The 20,423-nt window shown below is 43.1% G+C and overlaps 1 protein-coding gene across 1 annotated transcript; it reads left to right on the forward strand.

Moving 5' to 3' along the window:
* The first annotated feature begins 203 nt into the window (after positions 1–203).
* On the forward strand, positions 204–14,567 carry LOC126085673 (T-cell-interacting, activating receptor on myeloid cells protein 1-like). The gene is made up of 7 exons (XM_049901275.1): positions 204–325; positions 7,549–7,584; positions 7,721–8,023; positions 8,309–8,605; positions 9,861–10,035; positions 10,433–10,614; positions 12,373–14,567. Exons 1-6 carry the CDS (start codon positions 292–294, stop codon positions 10,458–10,460), a joined length of 873 nt encoding a protein of 290 aa, XP_049757232.1. The 5' UTR covers positions 204–291; the 3' UTR covers positions 10,461–10,614; positions 12,373–14,567.
* Positions 14,568–20,423: the final 5,856 nt, after the last annotated feature.

The raw sequence follows: 20,423 nt of genomic DNA on the forward strand, positions 1-20,423 counted from the left end.
ATTTTTTCTGTTCATCTATGTGGGTTATACGCCTTGCAATTAGAAGATCTGAAGTCTATGTTGGGTGAGGATTCTGTAAGTTAAGCCTGTGGGAGGAGGCTTGGGAGGGTGTTGCAATAACTGGTTATCATTTCCTGATTTTGACTCTGAGAAACTGTGGGTACTTAAGTGTAGAGAATTTAAACCCTGGAGCAAGGCTGTTACTTCATATCCTCTAGTCGGGAGGACATTTTGAGTAACACAAACGGTAAGACTGAAGCAATTTTGTTGGAAGAGGCTGAAGGGGCCGCCATGATTTTCCAATTTCTGTTCCTGCTCTGCTTTGGTAAGCCCTAGGGGATAATAGGGTCATTATGGGTGGTGGTGGGTTAGGCTATGAAGCAGCCAGAGTTGGAGATGCCTGTGGGATAGATAATGGGTAAACCAAAACAAAAACCAAGCTCATTGCCATCGAGTCTACTCTAACTCATAGTGACCCTCTAGAACAGAGTAAAACTGCCCCCATAAGGTTTTCTAGACTGTAAATCTTAACAGAAGCAGATTGCCAGGTCTTTCTCCCGTGGGGCAGTTGGTAGGTTCGAGGCAACCTTTCAATTAGCAACTGAGCACTTAACCACTGCACGACCAGGGCTCCTTAGGTAATGTTTAGGATAAACAAACAAAAGAAACCCCAATTTCCAGAAGACATATTATGTGCCAGGAATGTGTTAGGTGCTTTGCACATGTTTTTTTTTTTCCTATTTGTTTTTCAAAATTCAGCTTTTCTGAAAATTTCCAAAGGCATTTTGCCATGTGCATGTGACACGTGTGTTTTTTTTTTTAAAACAGGTTAGCTTTCTTCAAATCAACTCAAGTTTTTATTGTTTTTTATATATTACACTCCTTTTTTAAAAAAATAGATCTACTCTACTTATTTGAAATATCTGGACTAGGCAAATGTATAGAGACCAAGGTTAATTGGTGATCACCAGGTGCAGGAAGGAGGGGGAAAGGGGAACTCACTGTTTAGGGGACACCAATGTGTCCCTTAAGGGAGCTTAGGGGTTTTTGTTAAGTGTGATGGAAAATTTGGAAATGGATAATGGTGATGACTGAACAACGTGATGAACACAATGGCACTGAATTGTACATGTAAAAAATGTTGAAACAGTAAATGTTTTGTTACATACATACATATTTATCACAATTTAAAAAATGGGAAAAATAGATCTATAAAACACCCTTATAAATGGAAAACTGATATCACTCATGAAAAATAGAGGATTATTAGAGCATGTTGTTGTTAGGCGCCCTGGTAGCACAGTGGTTAATGTTTCACTGCTAACCTAAAGGTCAGCAGTTGGAATCCACCAGCTACTCCTTGGAAAACCTATGGTGCAGTTCTACTCTGTCCTATAGGGTAGCTATAAGTCAGAACCCACTCAACAGCAGAGGGTTTTTTTTTTTTTTGGTTGCTGTTAGGTGCCATCTAGTCGATATAACTCATAAAAAAAAAATAGCGACCCATAATCAGTGTGAAATTAAGGCAATACTATTATGTTCTTATTAGGTGCTGCAGTCTGCTTGTAGGAATCCCTGGGTAGCACAATCGGTTAAGTTCTCAGCTGCTAGCCAAAAGGATGGCAGTTTGAACACACCCAGAGACATCGCGGAAGAAAGAACTGTTGATCTGCTTCCAAAAGTTCACTGCCTGAAAACGCTGTGGAGCACAGTCCTACTCTGACACACGTGGGGTCACCATGAGTCAGGATGGAATTGACGGCAACTGATTTAAGTGTTTCGGTTTTGCCTGCTTGTAGATTCTGAGCCACACTTACCTCCAGTTTCTGAGGAACGTGAACAGGGATGGATTACCCAATAATCAAGGTATGCACAGGCTTACTCGTGCTTACTTACCAATTTGTGGTGCATGATTTTGTTTTTCGCATCTTTGAAGTGGTGAAACACACGTGAAATTCTTAACTACAGATTAGTAGGTAAACAAAATTAAGCCTGTGGGTACCTTGCTCACCGGTTAATCCACCTCTGGATATGCGTGAATGTTAGGAATGGATTGAAGACTAGCATCCAGTCTCAATATTCTTCTACGTGATCAGTATTGAGAGAGAATTGAGGAGAAAGAAACTTTCATAACTTTCTCATACAGATTAGATTTAACGTTATTTAGTCCTGTGTCATTGTACAACACAAAATCATTTTACATTATTTAGAAAAGTTCTTCAGGATAGTACTCATTCCCACACGTTGCACACAAGGACTCTGAGACTGGCACTTGAAGTCAATTGCTAAGACCACTCAGCTAGTAAGTGGGGAAGCCAAATTCAAATTCTGCTCTGTCTAGCTCCAAAGATCACAATTTTCCAATGAGTCATACTAGAACACTGTTTTCGTTTCTAGCCATTGAGATTGTTCCAACTTATGATGACCTTTTGTATAACAGAACAAAATGTTGTTGCCCAGCCCTGCACCATCCTCGTGATCATAGGTACATGTAGGAAATTAAAAAGGTCATCATTTGGGGGCTTTGGGGTGGAAATGATCAAAGAGTGAGTGGTGGCGCCACCTTTTGCGAAAACCTTGAGAAGGTAAATGAACAGTAAATCTAATGATTTAGGTAGGTGCTGAGAAAATTTTTGCGTAAACAGCCAGATAATCAGATAGGATTTGTTGACAAGACTGTCTTGATTGCAGCTATTCAACTCTGCAGTTGTAGACAACACAGACATGAATGAGTATGACTGTTGTCTTAGTCTGGGTTCTCTAGAGGAGCAAAACCAGTGAAATGTCCATAGATAAATGTATAAAACCAAAAAACCAAACCCAGTGCCATCGAGTCGATTCCACCTCATAGCGACCCTATAGGACAGAGTAGAACTGCCCCATAGAGTTTCCAAGGAGGACCTGGCGGATTCAAACTGCTGACCCTTTGGTTAGCAGCCGTAACACTTAACCACTATGCCACCAGGGTTTCCAGATATATGTATATAGAGAGAATTTACTTCAAGGAAATGGCTTATGCAATTGTAGGGGCTGGCAAGTCCCAAATGTGTGGGTCAGACGACAGGAAGAGGACCTCCACTGGCTCATGTAGTTTCAGGGGCTGAGGAATCCAAAATCTGCAGGTCAGGCAACAGGCTGAAGGCCCCTGCTGGCTTAAGTCCCAGGAACTGGGGTCAGACACTGAGAAGATTACAGTATTGCAAACAGAGCAAACTTTACCAGAACACTGGTTTATACCAGGGATGCAGAGAATATCCTCTTCCAACTGATTGGCTGCTACATCCAATTACAGAATGAGAGGAGGTACATAGTGTCTGCCACACCACTGAGAATCATGACCAGGTCAAGTTGACACATAACATTAACCATCACAACTGTGTTTCAATAAAACTTTATTTACCAAAACAGGTGGAGGGCCAGATTTGTCCCAAGGGTTACAGTTTGAGGAGTCTTGATTTTAGATATAATAGGGTTGTGGTTTGATGGAGATTTCTGTTTCACATACAAATTAAGCCTAAAGATTCCAGAAAATACAGATGTAGAGGCTTTTACCTAGCTTTGCCAGTCATGAAAACTTCATGACTTCATGCCTTCAGATTTTTAGCTTCCAAGCTCATAGAGTACTATAGGGCAGTTCACCAAACATCAGGTCCTCCTCCAGTGATTGATCCCTGATGACGTGCCTAAAACAAGAGAGTCAGATGATGCTCTGTTCTGATCCATAAGGTTTTCATGGGTAGATCACCAGGCCTTTCTTCCTACTCTGTTTTAGTCTGAAGGCTCTGCTGAAACCTGTCCATCATGGGTAGCCCAGCTGGTATTTGAAATACCAGTGGCATAGTTTCCAGCATCATAGTAATGTGAAAACCACCAAGGTGTGCCGAACCGACAGACGGTTGGTGGCATATAGTAAATGCTATGTAATTGTTGTTGTTAGTACTGAAGAGATTCCAACTCATGGCAACCCCACGTGTGTCAGAGCAGCGTTTCTCAAGGAGATCGCCAGGACTGTCTTCCCAGGCACCTTGGGGTGAGTTTGAACCACCAACTTTTTGGTTAGTTGTCTAGCACTTAACTGTGCCACCCAGAGACTCCTCATATAATTGTTGGATATTATTATTATTAAGAAGTCATAGTGGTGCAGTTGTTAAAGCACTCAACTGCTAATGGAAAGGTCAGTGGTTCAAACCCAAGTAGTGGCTCTGAGGAAGAAAGATATGACAGTCTGCTTCTGTAAAGGTTACAGCCTTGGAAACTCTATGGGGCAGTTCTACTCTATCCTATAGGATCACTGTAAGTCAGAATTGACTTGATAGCAACAGGTTTGGTTTTGTTATTATTATTATCACCGTCATCATCATCGTCTTGATGAAGCCCTTGAAATTTCTCTGGAGGCCACCCCTCACGCTCTCAATGTCATATCAATCTTTCCATCTCGTTCTGCCTCAGAGCCTGTGGATCAATGATTTTCTGCAGACTCATATCCTGTAACTTTGCAAATAAGACTTAAACATGAGATGAGGTGAGATGACCCGTGAACTCTTAGGTCTGAAAAGCAGGGGATGTCTACCACCGCTCACTGAGGACTCACTCAGGGGTCCCGTCTGGTTTGTTTTCTTCCTTTCTAGTTGCCCAAACTCCTGCAGAACAGTGGTTTTCAACCCCCACGGGGGCATTTGGTAAGATCTGGAGTCCCTGGTGGTGTAAACAGTTAACGTGCTCACTGCTAACTGAAAGGTTGGAGATTTGAGTCCACCCCGAGGTGCCTTGGAAGAAAGCCCTGCAGATCTACTTCTGAAAATCAGCCATTGAAAACCTTATGGAGCTCAGTTCTACTCTGACACATTTGGAGTCACCAGGAGTTGGAATTGATTCAGCAGCACCTGGTTTTTGTTTTTAAGACATTTTTGGTTGTCACAACTGGCTGCGGGTATTGCTACTGGCATCTGGTAGGTAGAGGCCAAGGATGCTGCTAAAAATTCTACAGTGCACCAAACCAAAACCCAGCCTGTTGTCATCAAGTTGCTTCCGACTTGTAGCAACGCCATAGGACAGAGTAGAACTGCCCCGTGGGGGTTCCAAGGCTGTAAATCATTACAGAGGCAAACTGCCACATCTTTCTCCTAAAGAGCTGCTGGTTGGTTGGAATCAACCTTTCCATTAGCAGTTGAGTGTTTAACCACTGTGCCACAGGGCTCCTCCTACAATGCACAGGAGATAATTATGCAGCCCACAACATCAATACTGCTGAGGCTGAGAAACCCTGGGATCCAATTGGATTCTGCATATCTCTTGTGTCTTTCTCTTGCTCTGAGGTCCAGCAATGTATTCATACTTGTCTCTGCAGTGGGGTCCATGAGAAGCTCGGTGGCTCAGGTGGGGTTCCTAGCCTCACCGTGCTAAGCTTGTTTGGAGAAGACCCGACTGGGTTCTTGAGCCTGTTCTTGAGCCTGTTCCTTATAGCCACTCTCTGAAGTCCTAACTCCTTTGAAGTATTGCCTCTGAGTAGCACTCCTTTGTTTCTTGGCAAGCTCCGTGTGGCACCAATCTTCCTCTGCATATAATTGTGTCTGTGTCTATGCTGCTGTTTACAGTATTCATAGCACAATAGACATACACACAACCGTGTTCATTGTAGCATTATTCACAACAGCAAAAAGACGGAAACAACCTAAGTGCCCATCAACAGATGAATGGATAAACAAGCTACGGTACATAACACAATCGAACACTGTGCAACAGGATAAAGAACAACGATGAATCTGTGACATCACAGCATGGATGAATCTGGAGAGCATTATGCTGAGTGACAGAAGCCAATCACAAAAGGACAAACACTGTATGAGACCACTGTTATAAATACTCATGGAAAGGTTTACTCACAGAAAGAAACAACCTTTGATGATAATGAAGGAGGGGATGGGTGGGCAGAGAAAACCACTAACTAGACAATAGATAAGTGGTAACTTTGGTGAAGGGTAAGACAGTACATAAAACTGGGGAAGTCAGCACAACTTGACCAAGGCAAAGTCATAGAAGCTTCATGGACACATCCAAACTCCCATAGGGATCAAGTTATTGGGCTGAGGGCTGGGGACCATGGTCTTGGGGAACATCTAGCTCAATTGGCATAACATAGTTTATAAGGAAAATGTTCTACATCCTGCTTTGGTGAGTAGTGTCTGGGTTGTAAAAGCTTGTGAGTGGCCATTTAAGAAATATCTACTGGTCCCACCCTGTTTGGAACAAGGGACAATGAAGAAAAGCTTAGCTGCAAGAGAAAGATTAGTCTGAAGGATTAATGGACTCCAACTACCACAGCCTCCATCAGACTGAATCCAGCACAACTAGATGGTGCTCAGCTATCATCACTGATTGTTCTGACAGGGATCACAGACACAGTGGAAAAAAATGTAGAACAAAATTCAAACTCACAAAAAAGACCAGACTTAGTGGTTTGATGGAGACTGGAGAAACCCTGAGAATATGACCCCTAGAAACTCTTTTAACTCAGTACTGAAATCACTCCTGAGATTCATCCTTCAGCCAAAGATTAGACAGGCCCATAAAACAAACGATAATACACGTAGCTCAACCATGTATACGAGACTAAATGGGCACACCGGCCAAGACACAAGGACGAGAAGTCGGGGGGTGGGGGGACAAGAAAGCTAGACCAATAGAAATAGGAAACCCAAGGTCGAGAAGGGGAGAGTGTTGACACGGGGTTGACAACCAATGTCACAAAACAATATGTGTACTAATTGTTTAATGAGAAACTAATTTGCTTTGTAAACCTTCACCTAAAGCACAATTAAAAAAAAAAAAAGAAGTCGTTAGGTTTAGGACACCAGTACACTGAAATGGCCTCATTAACATGACAAAGAAAACCCTGTTCCCAAATGAGATCACACCCACAGATATAGAGCTCAGGATTCCAACACATATTTTGGGGGTACACAACTCAGTTCATAACACCATCCAAATGTGTGTGTGTGTGTTTGAGTATCATTTATGTCTCTCTACACTCTAGGAACTCATGCTAACCTCATGTGTGCAGAGTAGAACTGTGCTCCATAGGGTTTTCAAGGCTATGATTTTTGAGAAGAAGATTGCCAGGCCTGTCTTCCGAGGTACCTCTGGGTGGGTTTGAATCTCCAACCTTTTAGGTAGTAGTCTAGCACTTAGCTATATGTGCCACCCAGGTTGCTATGAGTCAGTATCAACTTTACGGCAACTAACATAAACAACAAGGAATCTTGTTGGTTTAATGGTTAAGCACTCTGCTGCTAACCAAAAGGTTGGCAGTTCAAACCCGCCCCGTGTCTCTGTGGGTGAAAAGACCTGGCAATCTGCTCCCATAAAGATTACAACCTAGGAAACTCTATGAGGCATTTCTACTCAGTCACATGGGGTCGCTATGTGTTGGAACCAACCTGACAGCACCTAACAAAAAGAGAATCTAGGGTAGTCTCTCAGGGATCAGGGTGGGGAGATGACATGAGCTGCAGGCAGAGGGTGTATCACTCATGGAGGATTCTTTTATAGGTCTGTGTCTTAGCCAAAGAGACGTGAAAAGATATGGTGAGTATTTCTTCAGTTAGACCCCTGCCTTGATCCTTCGCCCTAAATTCCCCACTTTTCCTTCCCCTTCCTTACATGGGCTTCTGAGAGGAATGTGAGTGGTCAAATCCAGTCCTGGACTCTGTTTCCCTTCCAGGGCCACTTCCCAAGCCCAAACTCAGTGCCTGGCCCAGCTCGGTGGTCCCTCCTAAGAGCAATGTGACTCTGAGATGCTGGACTGCTACCAGGGCAGTACACTTTGCTCTCAAAAAGGGAAAAACTACTCTGGATTTTCCCTACAGAGTAGGATCACAGAGTAATCCTACAGAGAGCCTGGCTGAATTCCATCTCACTGAGCTACAAACAGGTGGCAGTGGGGAGTACACCTGTGAATACTACAGGATTCTGTCCCCCTACACAGCTTCACAGCCCAGTGATGTTCTCCTACTTCTGGTTACAGGTGAGGAGGTGCTCTGCAATGACAGGGGATGAGGGAGGAATCAGGGGAGGAGAGGGAGACAAGGGTTTATGTCTCCAGTGTAGTGAGATGTGGGTGATGGTGAAGAGAGACAGGAACAGAATTTGAATCTTGGTTTTATCCAGGGCTGGTTGGGAAGGAATACTCTGTCCTGGAATCAGTGGAGGGTGAGATTAGGAATCTTGAATTGACCCCCACTCTGTGAGAACCAGGGTGATGGACAAACTGATCTTTCTCCCATTACCTCTCAGCTTCCTTCTTTTACAGGAGATTTACCTAAACCTTTCCTCCGAGCCTACCCAACCCGTAATGTGACTGAAAGAAAAGAGGTGACTCTGCAGTGCCAGAAGCCAGGCAATATTATATCATATGTAATGTTTGCTCTACTGAAGGAAGGAACCCCAGCGCCCATACAGTACTGGAGGCCATTTGGGGACACGGCAGAGTTCTCCCTTAAGAATGTAGCAGTCAAGGACAGTGGGAAGTACAGCTCTGTCTACCACCAGACAAGGAATCCTTTCTGGGCCTCACACCCCAGTGATAGCCTTGAGATCTGGGTGACAGGTAAGGTTTTCTTGATTTTTAGGAAGTTTTTTTCTTTAATTAGAAAGCATTTGTCCTTTTATTTGATTCTTGTTTCTCCATCACTTGCGCTACCATCTCTTTTTATATTTTTTCCTTTCATACTTTCTACTTCTTTGACTTTTTGTTCTGCAGTCTTGAATAATTTCCCATGTTGGTCTTCAAAATATTCAATCCTATCATCAAGGAGAATTCCTTCTACTCTTCTCTATATCTATTAAAAGGTTGGTTTACCTTGGCTTTAGTGGTTTTTATTCCCAACAACTCTTTTTTGTGCTCAGAACATAGTGATTCCATAGCCTCCTGGTTTTGTGTCACAGATGCAGTATTTTCTTCTATCTGGCAACACATACTGTTAAGATTTTTCCAGAATTATCTTCTGTTTCCTGTGAGAATTCTACTTCATTGAGTGCTACATTGGAGATACAAATTCTTGTTTTTGCTGTGAGTTCTTCCCATAGAGTCAGTGAAGGTTTTGTAATAAGAAATAAAGGCCTTTGTGGTCAGTACTGAGAGGTGGAGAAGGCTTCCTGAGCATGGCAGGTCATTACATATGTCTCCCTGCGGACCTTCCCTGCAGAGAACGTTGGTGCTGGGCTCAGAGGTGAACTTTGCATTAATTGGGATTTGTGAGGTGGGATGATACAGATGCAGGCCACTCTTTAGGAACCAGGTCCAACAACAAGCTCAAGCCCTTCTTTAGTGGAGCTGAGATACATAATGGCCCAGCGTTTAGCCTCTACGTCCTAACTTTCTTAAGCTCAGTGCCTACGTGTTGTTTTCTGCTGTGAGGTGGGATGCTGGGCCGGCCGAGTGAATCTCAGTGCTCCATTGGCGCTTCTTAAGCCTTTTGTGTTGTTCCTAAGACTAATTCCTAATATATGGATGGAGAAGATAAAAGGGAAATATAACCCAAAAAATCAAACCCGTTGCTGTAGAGTCGATTCCACCTCACAGCAACCATATAGGACAGAGTAGAACTGCCCCTTAGGTTTTCCAAGGCTGTAATCTTTATGGAAGCAGACTGCCACATCTTGCTTGCATGGAGCGGCTGGTGGGTTTGAACTGTCGACCTTTGGTTAGCTGCTGAGTGCTTAGCCACTGTGCCACCAGGGCTCCTTACAGCTGACTACTTACCAGGAAATAAAAGTGGGCATATGAGAGTCACAGTTTGTGGGGTCATTTGAGAAGGGGGGATACCCCTCTATAGCCACCCTTGTGACCCTTCTGTCTTCAGTTTCCCCAGGTAACACTTTGGGAGATAAGCCCTCAGTTTCCCCAAATACCGCATCAGGAGATTACACCAAGGGTAACATCATCCGTCTGGGTCTTGCTGCGCTAATTCTGATTATCATGGCGGCTTTCCTGATTGAAGCCGGGTATAGCCAGAAGGAGTCTCTACGCGGATCCAGGTAAACAACTGAGCATTTCTCTTTTTCATGGGCTGTGTAGTGATATGGGGTACCTAAAACAGCAAAATCTACCAGTGGGGACTTCTTACGTTTCTCAGTATGGACACAAATGGCATTTTAAGTGGGATATTTCTTCACCTCGTGAGACTGTCCTGCTCATTTTAGGAACACTTAGCATCTCTTTCAACCTCCCAATCAATATCAGTTGAAGTTCCAAGCACAGTGGAACAGGAAAAAAAAAAAAAATTCATACCTTCCAAACATCCCTGGATTGGGAGGAGTGGGAGTTGGGGTCATGTTCCCTCTGGTTGAGAACCTGTGTTTGGAGACCAGGAGAAATATTCTTCCTCCTCTTCCTCCCTCTGTTGACTTCGGGTGTGTCCTTCTCTACTCACAGATCTCACAAGCTCCCAGGGAAACGATGAATGCTTGTTGGAGTTAGACCTGCTGATCCTTACTGTTTCCTGTAGAGTCTTCCCTCTCAGCTCTATTGAGAACCACTCCAGGACAAGATGATGGCTTCTCTCTTCCTGGACTCCCCACCCAGGGCAGAGGACAGCACTGGGCATAAAAACTCATGTAATAAATTTTTGATGATTTGGATGAATACTCAAAATTTTAAAGTCAGGCTAGATAGCAGTTTCAGTGGCATCCGGGGGCACACTTCCTCCATTGGAAAGTGGGGGAAACATTGATTCTTGGTATGATATTTATTATTTCTTCCCCTCCATTCTGTCTACTTTATGCTTGTGGACCTCAAATTAGGCAAATGTTGGAATTTATATATTCATCAGACATGTGTTCTAAATTTTCTTTCATATTTTCCAACTTTTCACCTAATTTGGGGACAATCCCACTGTATTCCATGGCATCAATTTGTTCCTCAGTTGCAACCAGTATTACTGTTTCAGGTGTGAAATGTCAATTATATTTTCATTTTCAAGATCTGTTGCTTCTTGTTAATACTATTGTTCTTTTTCATAAATATTCATTCTTATTTTTAAGCTATTGCTGTTATTGTCAGCTACCATCCAGTTGGCCCCCGACTCATGGTGACTCTATGCACAGCGTAATGGAACACTGCCTGGTCCTGTGCCCATCCCCATGATTGCTTGGGGGTTAGGCTCTTGTGATCCATTGGGTTTTCACTGGCTGATTTTTGAAGTAGATCACTACGCCTGTCTTCCTTAAGCTATTATCTCCTCTATTGTAACTCTCTGGATATCTTTTTAAAAAACCAAGTTTGATTGTAATACAAATGACTCCCTTAGATGCAAGTTCTTCTTTTTGTCCTGTTCCTTTCATTCTGTTGGGTTTCATCAAATGATCAGTGAGTCTTGTTTCTTCACTTATCATTAGAGTTTAGATTCCCTTTTCGTGGCTGGGGCAGTTGCAGGTAAGATGAGGTAAGGGCAGCAGCAGCTGACATTTTTTGTCCTCTGTGCTGTTTTCCAGGCACTGGAGGAAAACTGGGGCTTGCCCTGGTCTGCTTATCACATAGCTGACCTTTTCAGTGTGAATGCTCCTGGTATCCTCGGGCACCAGGGAAATGTTTCTGTGCTCTCCCTTCAAGTTGTAAAGCTCACTGCTCCTTTCAGGAAGAGATTCTTTGGCTTCTGTCTGGCTCAAGAGTGGCCAAAATGGACAGATCTCTGAATTTAGAGCCCCAGTGGTGCAGCGATTAAGCACTCAGCTGCTAACCGAAAGGCCAGTGGTTCAAACTCACCAGCCGCTCTGCAGGAGAAAGATATGGCAGTCTACTTTCATAAAGATTACAGCCTTGGAAACCCCATGGGGCATTTCTACTCTGTTGTATACAGTCTCTATGAGTTGGAATTGACTCAGCATCAATGAGTTTGGTCTGGCTGAGGTACGCCAAATAATCACCAGTTAATTACCCTACAAGGTCCCTAGGTGGTGCCTATGATTTGCACTCTATTGCCTAGCTAAATTAAAGGTTGGCAGTTTGAACCTGCCGAGCAGTACTGTGCAAGAAAGGGCCTGGCAATCTGCTTCTGTTAAGATTACAGCCAAGAACCATTCTTGAAGCCAGCTCTTCAGACATGGATTGGACTGGACAATGGGTTGGAAAGGGATGCTGGTGAGGAGTGAGCTTCTTGGATCAGGTGGACACTTGAGACTATGTTGGCATCTGCTGCCTGGAGGGGAGATGAGAGAGTGGAGGGGGTTAGAAGCTGGCGAAATGGACACGAAAAGAGAGAGTGAAGGGAGAGAGCGGGCTGTCAAATTAGGGGGAGAGTAATTGGGAGTGTGTAGCAGGGTGTATATGGGTTTTTGTGTGAGAGACTGACTTGATTTGTAAACTTTCACTTAAAGCACAATAAAACTTATAAGAAAAAAAAAGATCACAGCCAAGAAAATCCTGTGGAGCATAGTCCCACTCTGTAACACATGGGATCGCCATGAGTCAAAATCAACTCAACAGCAAGCAACAACAGTTACCTTACAGCCACCTCTTGCTGCAGTCTTCCATTCTGGTATGTATGGAGCAGAATCAGTGATGTTCCCACTCCTGGAATGGGCAATTGAAACCTTTGTTATCTAAAACGGAGAGCAATAAAGTTTTGAAAGTTTGGCTCACACCCTTCATGAGTGTGTGCTCACACTCAACATGAGGGGGACAAAGGGAAAATCACCACCGGACAGATTCCTATTCTTCTGTAGGGGACTTGGGGAAGAGCGGATGGGGAGGATGCCGGTGCCACTGTATAGTTCTTTCCGATCACCCAAAATTGCTTTTTTCCTGCCGGATGCCGTGATCCCAGGACCAGGGATGCAGCTGTGGGTACCAGAGGAAGGGGTGATCCCTAAGCAACAGACAGTAGCTATACCCCTGAACACCTATGCTAGAATTCCCAAGGGCCTGATGGAATGAATGAATTGTACCTTCCACCCATCTAGCAAAATTGGGGTTGACAGTGAATACTGCCGTATTGCCTAGTGGCCGAGACAGCCCACTAGTGTAGTACCTATGTAAACTTATCCAACATGAATGGGCATGGACTGAGGGGAAAGCATTTGCTAGACTGGTCTTGCTACCAGCAATCTGGACTAGCACAGCAGCTGAACCTGATGTCCCTGCCCTAGGTAGAAAAATTTGGGTGAAAATAAATGACCAATGGAGGGAAGGAGAAATAGTAGCTGAAGGTAAAAGAATGAAGAAATGGGTTATCCATAGCAGGGGAAATCTAATATTATGTTTGATACCTCAAGAAGGACTCAGAGCAAGGGAATAATTTTCTCTCAGTTAAATTTATCAGAGGCCAGAAAGTGTGAAGACAAGACAAACTATTGGAGAACCCGACCAGATCAGATGGATACCTGCAGCAGACCTGAATGGCTGGTACCTGAGTAACCTCACACTTAGGACTCTTTTGCCCTACTGAAGGACTAATTGTCAATGACTGTTTTGGACTGGTGAAATGATTGGGAGCGGTAAATTAACCCTTCAAGTATAAAAAGGCCAATGGCTAGAAGAGCCAGGGAATGGCCTGCGGTGTAATGAATTACTTAATACGGCCCTTCTATCCGTGACTTTTGTGACTCACACACAACGATAGAGTGGGACTATGTAAATAAGGTATATGGAAAACTGTAATTGTTGGGGTTGTGTGTCAACTTGGGTAAGCCATGATTCCCAGTATTGTATGATTGTCCTCCATTTTATGTGTTGTAAATCCTAACCTCTACATGTTAATGAGGCCAGATTGGTGCGGGGTGTATCTTGAGTCACAGCCTTGCAGGGGGGCATGATTCAAGTCCCATCCTTATTCAAGTTACACCCTTCCCTGGGGTGTGGTCTGCATCCAAGGTATATATGTGGGTATATCTGGATCACTAGTCTGGATCGTGCATCCGGTTTGTGATTGTCTAGCTTCCCCATGATAATCAGCGATATGGTTGCCAGACCCAGAAAGATGAGATTAAATGTGGTATAATTTCCTGAAGTGGTATCTCAGGAAGCTAAAAGACAGAAGAGTTTTGCACTAGGTGGGACAAAATGATACAGTCCGTTCCACTTTGCTGCAGTGGCACTTCCTTGTGTTTCCCTAGTTTCAAAGATTTGGATTTCCCTTGTGTCTCCTTCTCAGGTTAGTTTGGACACGGCACATGACCTGCCTACTTCATTTCCTTCCGGGGTCATTCACTCAGTATCTCTGCCTCCAGTTGCCTTCCCAGGCTCCTCACCTGGGTGAGTTGTTTGTTGCTATCTCAAAATGGCCACGCTGTGCTGGGCCAGCTGGCTGGGTGTGGACTCTCTGACAATCTTTGGATTCCTGCTGATTTCATTCTAACTTTCTTTCCAGCTGGTGCTCAGCCCAATTCTTCAATCTTCCCTTTGATGTTCAGGGACCCAGAGTTGTTGTTTGTATCTGTTTCACTTGGTTTCTAAAGTCTTTGTTGTGGGGGGATGTTAAGGTGCATCTATCTAAGCTGCCATCTTAACCGGACCAGTCAAGAGGTAGGTTTTACAGGTTATTGAAAAAAAAAAAACAATAAAGCAGATTTTAAAAATACTCATTTGTGTTATTTCTATAACAGCAGCACTAAGAAACTAAGACGTCCACCTTTGCCCAACTCCAGAGCAAAGACATCTTGTCCATTAGAATGGACCAAATCCCTGGAGAAGGACATCCGTCTTGGTAGAGAGTCAGCAAAAAAGAGGATGACTCTCAATGAGATAGGTCGTTACAGTGGCTGGAACAATGTGCTCAAACATAGCAATGATTGTGAGGACGGAGCAGGACCAGGCAGGGTTTCATTCTGTTATGCATAAGGTAGCTTGAGCCAGAGCTGACTCAATGGCAGCTAACAATACCAATTTCTGATAAAACCAATGTTCTAAGATTCTGCTCCTGCCTTTCTCAAGCCTCTACATGGGAGGTCCGACTATTTAACGCCTGCCCTTACTCTGATTGTTCCCTCATCCTCTTGTCCAGGATGGATGAATGGGTCAAGCAAGAGCATTTCTCTTGCTTAAACACTTCCTCCTCACCTATGACCACAAGAGGCATGGCATCACTGGCTGGGGAACTTCTGAAGGGGAGTTCTTTCCTGTGATATTGACAGGTATATTCTCCTGGAAGGGAAATTGGCTGTTCTTTCTGAATAATCAACTGACAGCATGGGCTTTAAGGGAAGTTGGATTCCTCCTTTGCTGAGAGTAAAGCTGACATACATGATGATAAGTAGTCCAGCAACTTAGAGTCACATTACTCCTGGCAGGTACCAAAAAGGTGAGCCAGACACTGAGGTGGGGCTTGGGAAGTGGTCCTGGAAGGGTAGCAGAGACAAAGGCTGGATTTGACCACTCACCTTGCTCCCAGGAAGCCCTTTTAAAGGAGGGGAAGATAGAGTGGGGAATTTAAGGTGAAGGATCAAGGAGAGTTTAATTAAGAAACACTGTTATGGATTGAATTGTTTGTCCCCCCCCTCCCCAAAATATATGTCAGCTTGGCTAGGCCATGATTCCCAGTGCTGTGTGGTTGTCCACCATTTTGTGATCTGATGTGATTATCCTATGTGTTGTAAATCTAATCTGTATGGTGTTAATGAGACAAGATTAGAGACAGTTATGTTAGTAAGGCAGGACTCAATCCGCAGGATTAGGTTGTATCTTGAGTCAGTTTGTTTTGAGATATATAAAAAGAAAGACTAGAGCAGAGAGGAGAGGGACCTCATACCACCAAGAAAGAAATGCCAGGAGTGGAGCATGTCCTTTGGACCCAGGGTACCTGCACTGAGAAGCTCCTATGCCAAGGGAAGATTGATGACAAGGACCTTGCCCCAGAACTGACAGAGAAAGCCTTCTCCTAGAGCTGGTGCCCTGAATTCAAACTTTTAGTCTAAACTGTGAGAGAATAAACTTCAGTTCATTAAAGCCATCACTCCTGGTATTTCTGTTAAAGTAGCACTAGATAACTAAGACAAACACCATCTCCGTTCGTGTATCCTTAGCTATTGGTCAGTTCTGTAAAAGAATCCTTCATGAGTGATATGTTCCCTGCCTGAAGCCCCCATCATCTCCTTCCCTGATCCCTTTGGGACCATCCTTGAGTCTCTGCCCAAGAACAGATCCTTGGATGCCACACTTTTAGGGGTTCTTGTTTTCCTCCATGCTGGTCTCTGGCTTCAGCTCCGCTCTCAGCTCCTCCATCATTTCTCACAGAGGTTCTCCTCCACCATCTTGTGCTGCTCTCACTTCCTAACGTTCCAGGACCTTTCTTGTTTTCATGATATTCCACAAATCCTGCTATTCTCATCTTCTATCCTGTACCGCTCTTAGTCTTGCCATTCTGTTAGAACATGTTTTATATTTCGTAGGTCCTCCTTCCCAAGAGAGGGGACACTAACCACATGGGTGACAAGGTGTAACCCTAGCTCAACTTCTGACATTATCCAAGATCGAAAGTGGTCCTTAGAGCCTCCTGAGAGTCTCATCTGTGATTGTAATCAGAGACTATCACTCATAGAAATGGCTTCTTGAAGCCTTGGGTGACATAAATTAAGACAGAAAGCATTTGGTTATGGAATATTAAGAAAGTTTATGAAAGCTTATGTACAGTAAAGGGGTAACATGAGGCAGATCTTTTGGTGATGGATTAGATCTGCATATTGATTGTCCTGGTGGTTACATGTATCTACACATATGAAAAATGGCACAGAACTGTACAGACACATTATACCGATGTCAACTTCCTTGTGTTGATATTATACTGTATAATGCACAATGTGCATAACCTGGGTGAAGGGTATATGGGACCTTTCTGTACTGTCTTTACAACTTCCTGCAATTAAATTTTAAATATTTTTATTATTGTTGAAAATATACACAGCAAAACATACACCAATTCAACAATTTCTACGTGTACAACGCAGTGACATTGATTACATTCTCCAAATTGTACAGCCATTCTTACCCTCCTTTCCTGATTTATTCCTCCCTTATTGACATAAACTCACTTCCCCCTGAGATTCCTATCTAACATTTTGAGTTGCTGTTAACAGTTTGATTCCATATAGTAAGTTCTTTTCAAAAGATGTGATTCTATAATTATTTTAAAATTAAGTTTTTAAAAAAATGGGATCTGATCAAAGATTCTACAGAAGAATCCTGATCAAAAGGGAGAAAATACAGAACAGAATTTCAAACTTTCGTGGAATCCAGACTTTCTGGAACCACAGAGGCTGGAAGAACCCCTGAATCTATTGCCCTGAGATAATCTTTAAATCTTAAACGAAACATATCCCCTGAAGTCTTCTTAAAACCGAACAATCATTTAGACTAACTAGTAAAGTGTCTGTCTTGAACTTTGTGCTCTTTTAAGAACTATCTATATGGGATCAAATTGACAACAGCAACTCAAAAGATTAGAAAAGAAACTTAGGGGGCAGTGAGTTCATGTTAAAAGTAAAGGAACAATTCAGGAAAGGATGATGAGAATGGTTACACAACTTGAAGAATATAACCAGTGTGACTGAATTGTGCAGGTAGAAATTGCTGAAGTGGTGTATGTTCTGCTGTGAATATTCTCAACAGCAACAACAAAAATAAAATAAATTTTTAAAAAATGAGATCTGATTGAAGAGAAAAAGCACAGTCGGATATGGACATGGACTCAGTCTATATCCTATAATCGCAGTACATATCAATCCCAAGGAATTTACCAAAGCAGAGTAGAGAAAGGAATTCAGAGATTGTACTGGCTGTGCAGCCAGCCTGTTCCAAGGACCTTTTTTCTGTTTTGCAACCCATGATAGGAAGGAAAGCTGTGTGTGGGCAGCGTACAACTTTGCTCCAACTATTAACTTCATTCTTCTCATGTGACCCCAAAATTTTGTATCACAACCACATTCAGGAAATGAGAGTTCATAAAATCTCCCACAAGATAGTCTCTATCTGAAGAGTCAAATTCAAACCTGAAGGTTGAATGCATGTGGATGGACCAAAAATCTCCAGGGCTTGAGCCTGGAGGTTGATGTTGAGGATATTGAAGATTTCTTCGTTAATACAAAAGATGTTGGGTATTAGTATGAAATGGAGTAGTGAATGCTAGTTACTGCACTGTTTTCCTAGGGCTTTCATAACAAAGTACCACAAGCTGGGAAGCTTTAAACATAAACATAAACAGATTCTCTCATGGTTCTGGAGGCTAGAAATCTTAAATCAAGGTGTTGGCAGGGCGAAGCTCTCTCTGAGGGCTCTAGGGAAAATCTGTTCCATGCCTTTCTTTCATCTTCTGGTGTTGCCACAACCCTTGGTGCTCCTTGGCTTGTAGAAGCATCACTCCAATATCTGCCTCCATTGTTACATGGAATTCTCTCTCCCTGTGTGTATCTGTCTCTTTTCCTCTTCTAATAAGAACACCATGTATGAGACAACTATTATAAGACTCAAAGTTTTACACACAAAGAAAAGCATTTTTTGATAGTTATGTGGGTGGGAGGGAGGGGAAGGGGAAATCATTAACTAGATAGTAAACAAGTGTCAACTAGGGTGAAGGCAAAGATGACACACAATATAGGGGAAGTCAGCACAACTGGACCAAATGGAAAGCATAGAAGTTTCCTAGACACATCCAAACACTTTGGGGAACCAAGTAGCTGGGGCTGGGGGCTGAGGACCATAGACTTAGGGGACAGCTAGGTCATAAAGAAAATATTCTACATCTTACTTTGGTGAGTAGCGTCTGGGGTAAGCTTCTGAGTTGCCTTCTAAGGTACAACTATTGGCCCCATCCTGTCCAGAGCAAAGTTGAATGAAAAAAACCAAACACACAAAGCAAATATTAGCCCTAAGGACTAAAGGACCACATGAACCAGAGACTCCATCAGCCTGAGCCACTAGATGGTGGCCAAAATAAATGTTTGTTTATTAAAGCCACTCATGGTATTTCTGTTATAGCAGCACTAGAGAACTAAGACCTACAGCTTGCTCCATCTTTGAGCCAAAGCCTTGCCTCATCAAAAGGATGTGGTGTTTGGGTGGAGTTAACCTGGTGGGAGGAAGAAAGGGAGTATCTATATATCTCTATATACCATGGACTGCCAAAAGAACAAACAAATCAGTCTTAAAAGAAATATAACCAGAATTCTCCTTAGATGTAAAGATAGTGAGACTTTGGCTTATTTTGGACATAACATCAGGAAAGATTAATTGCTAGAAAAAGACATCATGGTTGGTAGAGTGAAGGGTCAATGAAAATGAGGGTAACCCTCCATGAGATGGATTGACACAACAGCCGTAACAGTGGACTCAAGCATACCAACAATCATGAAGATGGTGCGAGACTGGGCAACATTTTGTTCTGTTTACACATAAGGGCACCATAAGTCAGGGCCAGCTGAACAGCAACTAACAATATATATGTATGTGTGTGTGTATGTGTGTGTGTATTTCTATATTTTCTCGATGTTGTTGTTTGCCTTCGAGTAGATTCTGACTCGTGGAGACACCACGGGTATCAGAGTAGGACAGTGCTCTACAGCGTTGTTTTTTTTTTTTTTTAATAATTTAGTTTAGTTTTTGTGGAGAATATACGCAGCAAAACATACACCAGGTTTGACAGTTTCTGCATTTACAATTCAGTGACATTGATTACAGTCGTCAAGTTGTACAACCATTCTCCCCCTTTTTTTTGAGTTGTTCTGTCCATAGAGTTTTCAATGGCTGTGATCTTTTGGAAATAGATCACCAGGACTTTGTTTCAAGGTGCTTCCTGGATGAATTCTAACAGCCAGCCTTTTGGTTATTAGCTGAGTGCTTAACTTTGTGTCACCCAGGGACCCCATAGAACTATACACACAGACATATTAAAAAAAAAAAAAAAAAAAGAATCTATGTGAAAACTTGTAATACCTGAGTAAGGCCTGTGGTCTAGTTCATTGCATTGTACCAAAGTCAATCGCCAGGTTTTGGTAATGCACTATAGTTAGGTAAGATGTTCCTATCGGGGGGAGGTGGGAGGTGGGTACACAGGATCTCTCTGTACTGTTTTTACAACTTCTTGTGAGTCCCTGGGTGGCATAAATCTTTAAGCACTTGATTACTAACTGAAAGGTTGGTGGTTCAAACCCACCCAGAGGTGCCTCAGAAGAAAGGCCTGGCAATCTGCTTCCAAAAGGTCACAGCCTTGAAAAGCCTATGGAGCTCAACTCCACTCTGCACACAGGGGGTCACCATGAGTCAGAGTAAACTCGATAGCAACTAACAACACTAACAATTTCAAAATAAAAATTGTTTTTAAAACAATGCCTTGGGCAGGACTTCAAATGAGGCAGGACAGGAGTCAGGGCGGACGGAGTCACACACACTGAGGTTCATGTGTTGGGGGAAGATGTTGTCATTGACGGCTTCTTGTTTCCTG

Source organism: Elephas maximus, chromosome 11 (genome assembly GCF_024166365.1).
Source record: "Elephas maximus indicus isolate mEleMax1 chromosome 11, mEleMax1 primary haplotype, whole genome shotgun sequence".
NCBI classification, from domain to species: domain Eukaryota; kingdom Metazoa; phylum Chordata; class Mammalia; order Proboscidea; family Elephantidae; genus Elephas; species Elephas maximus.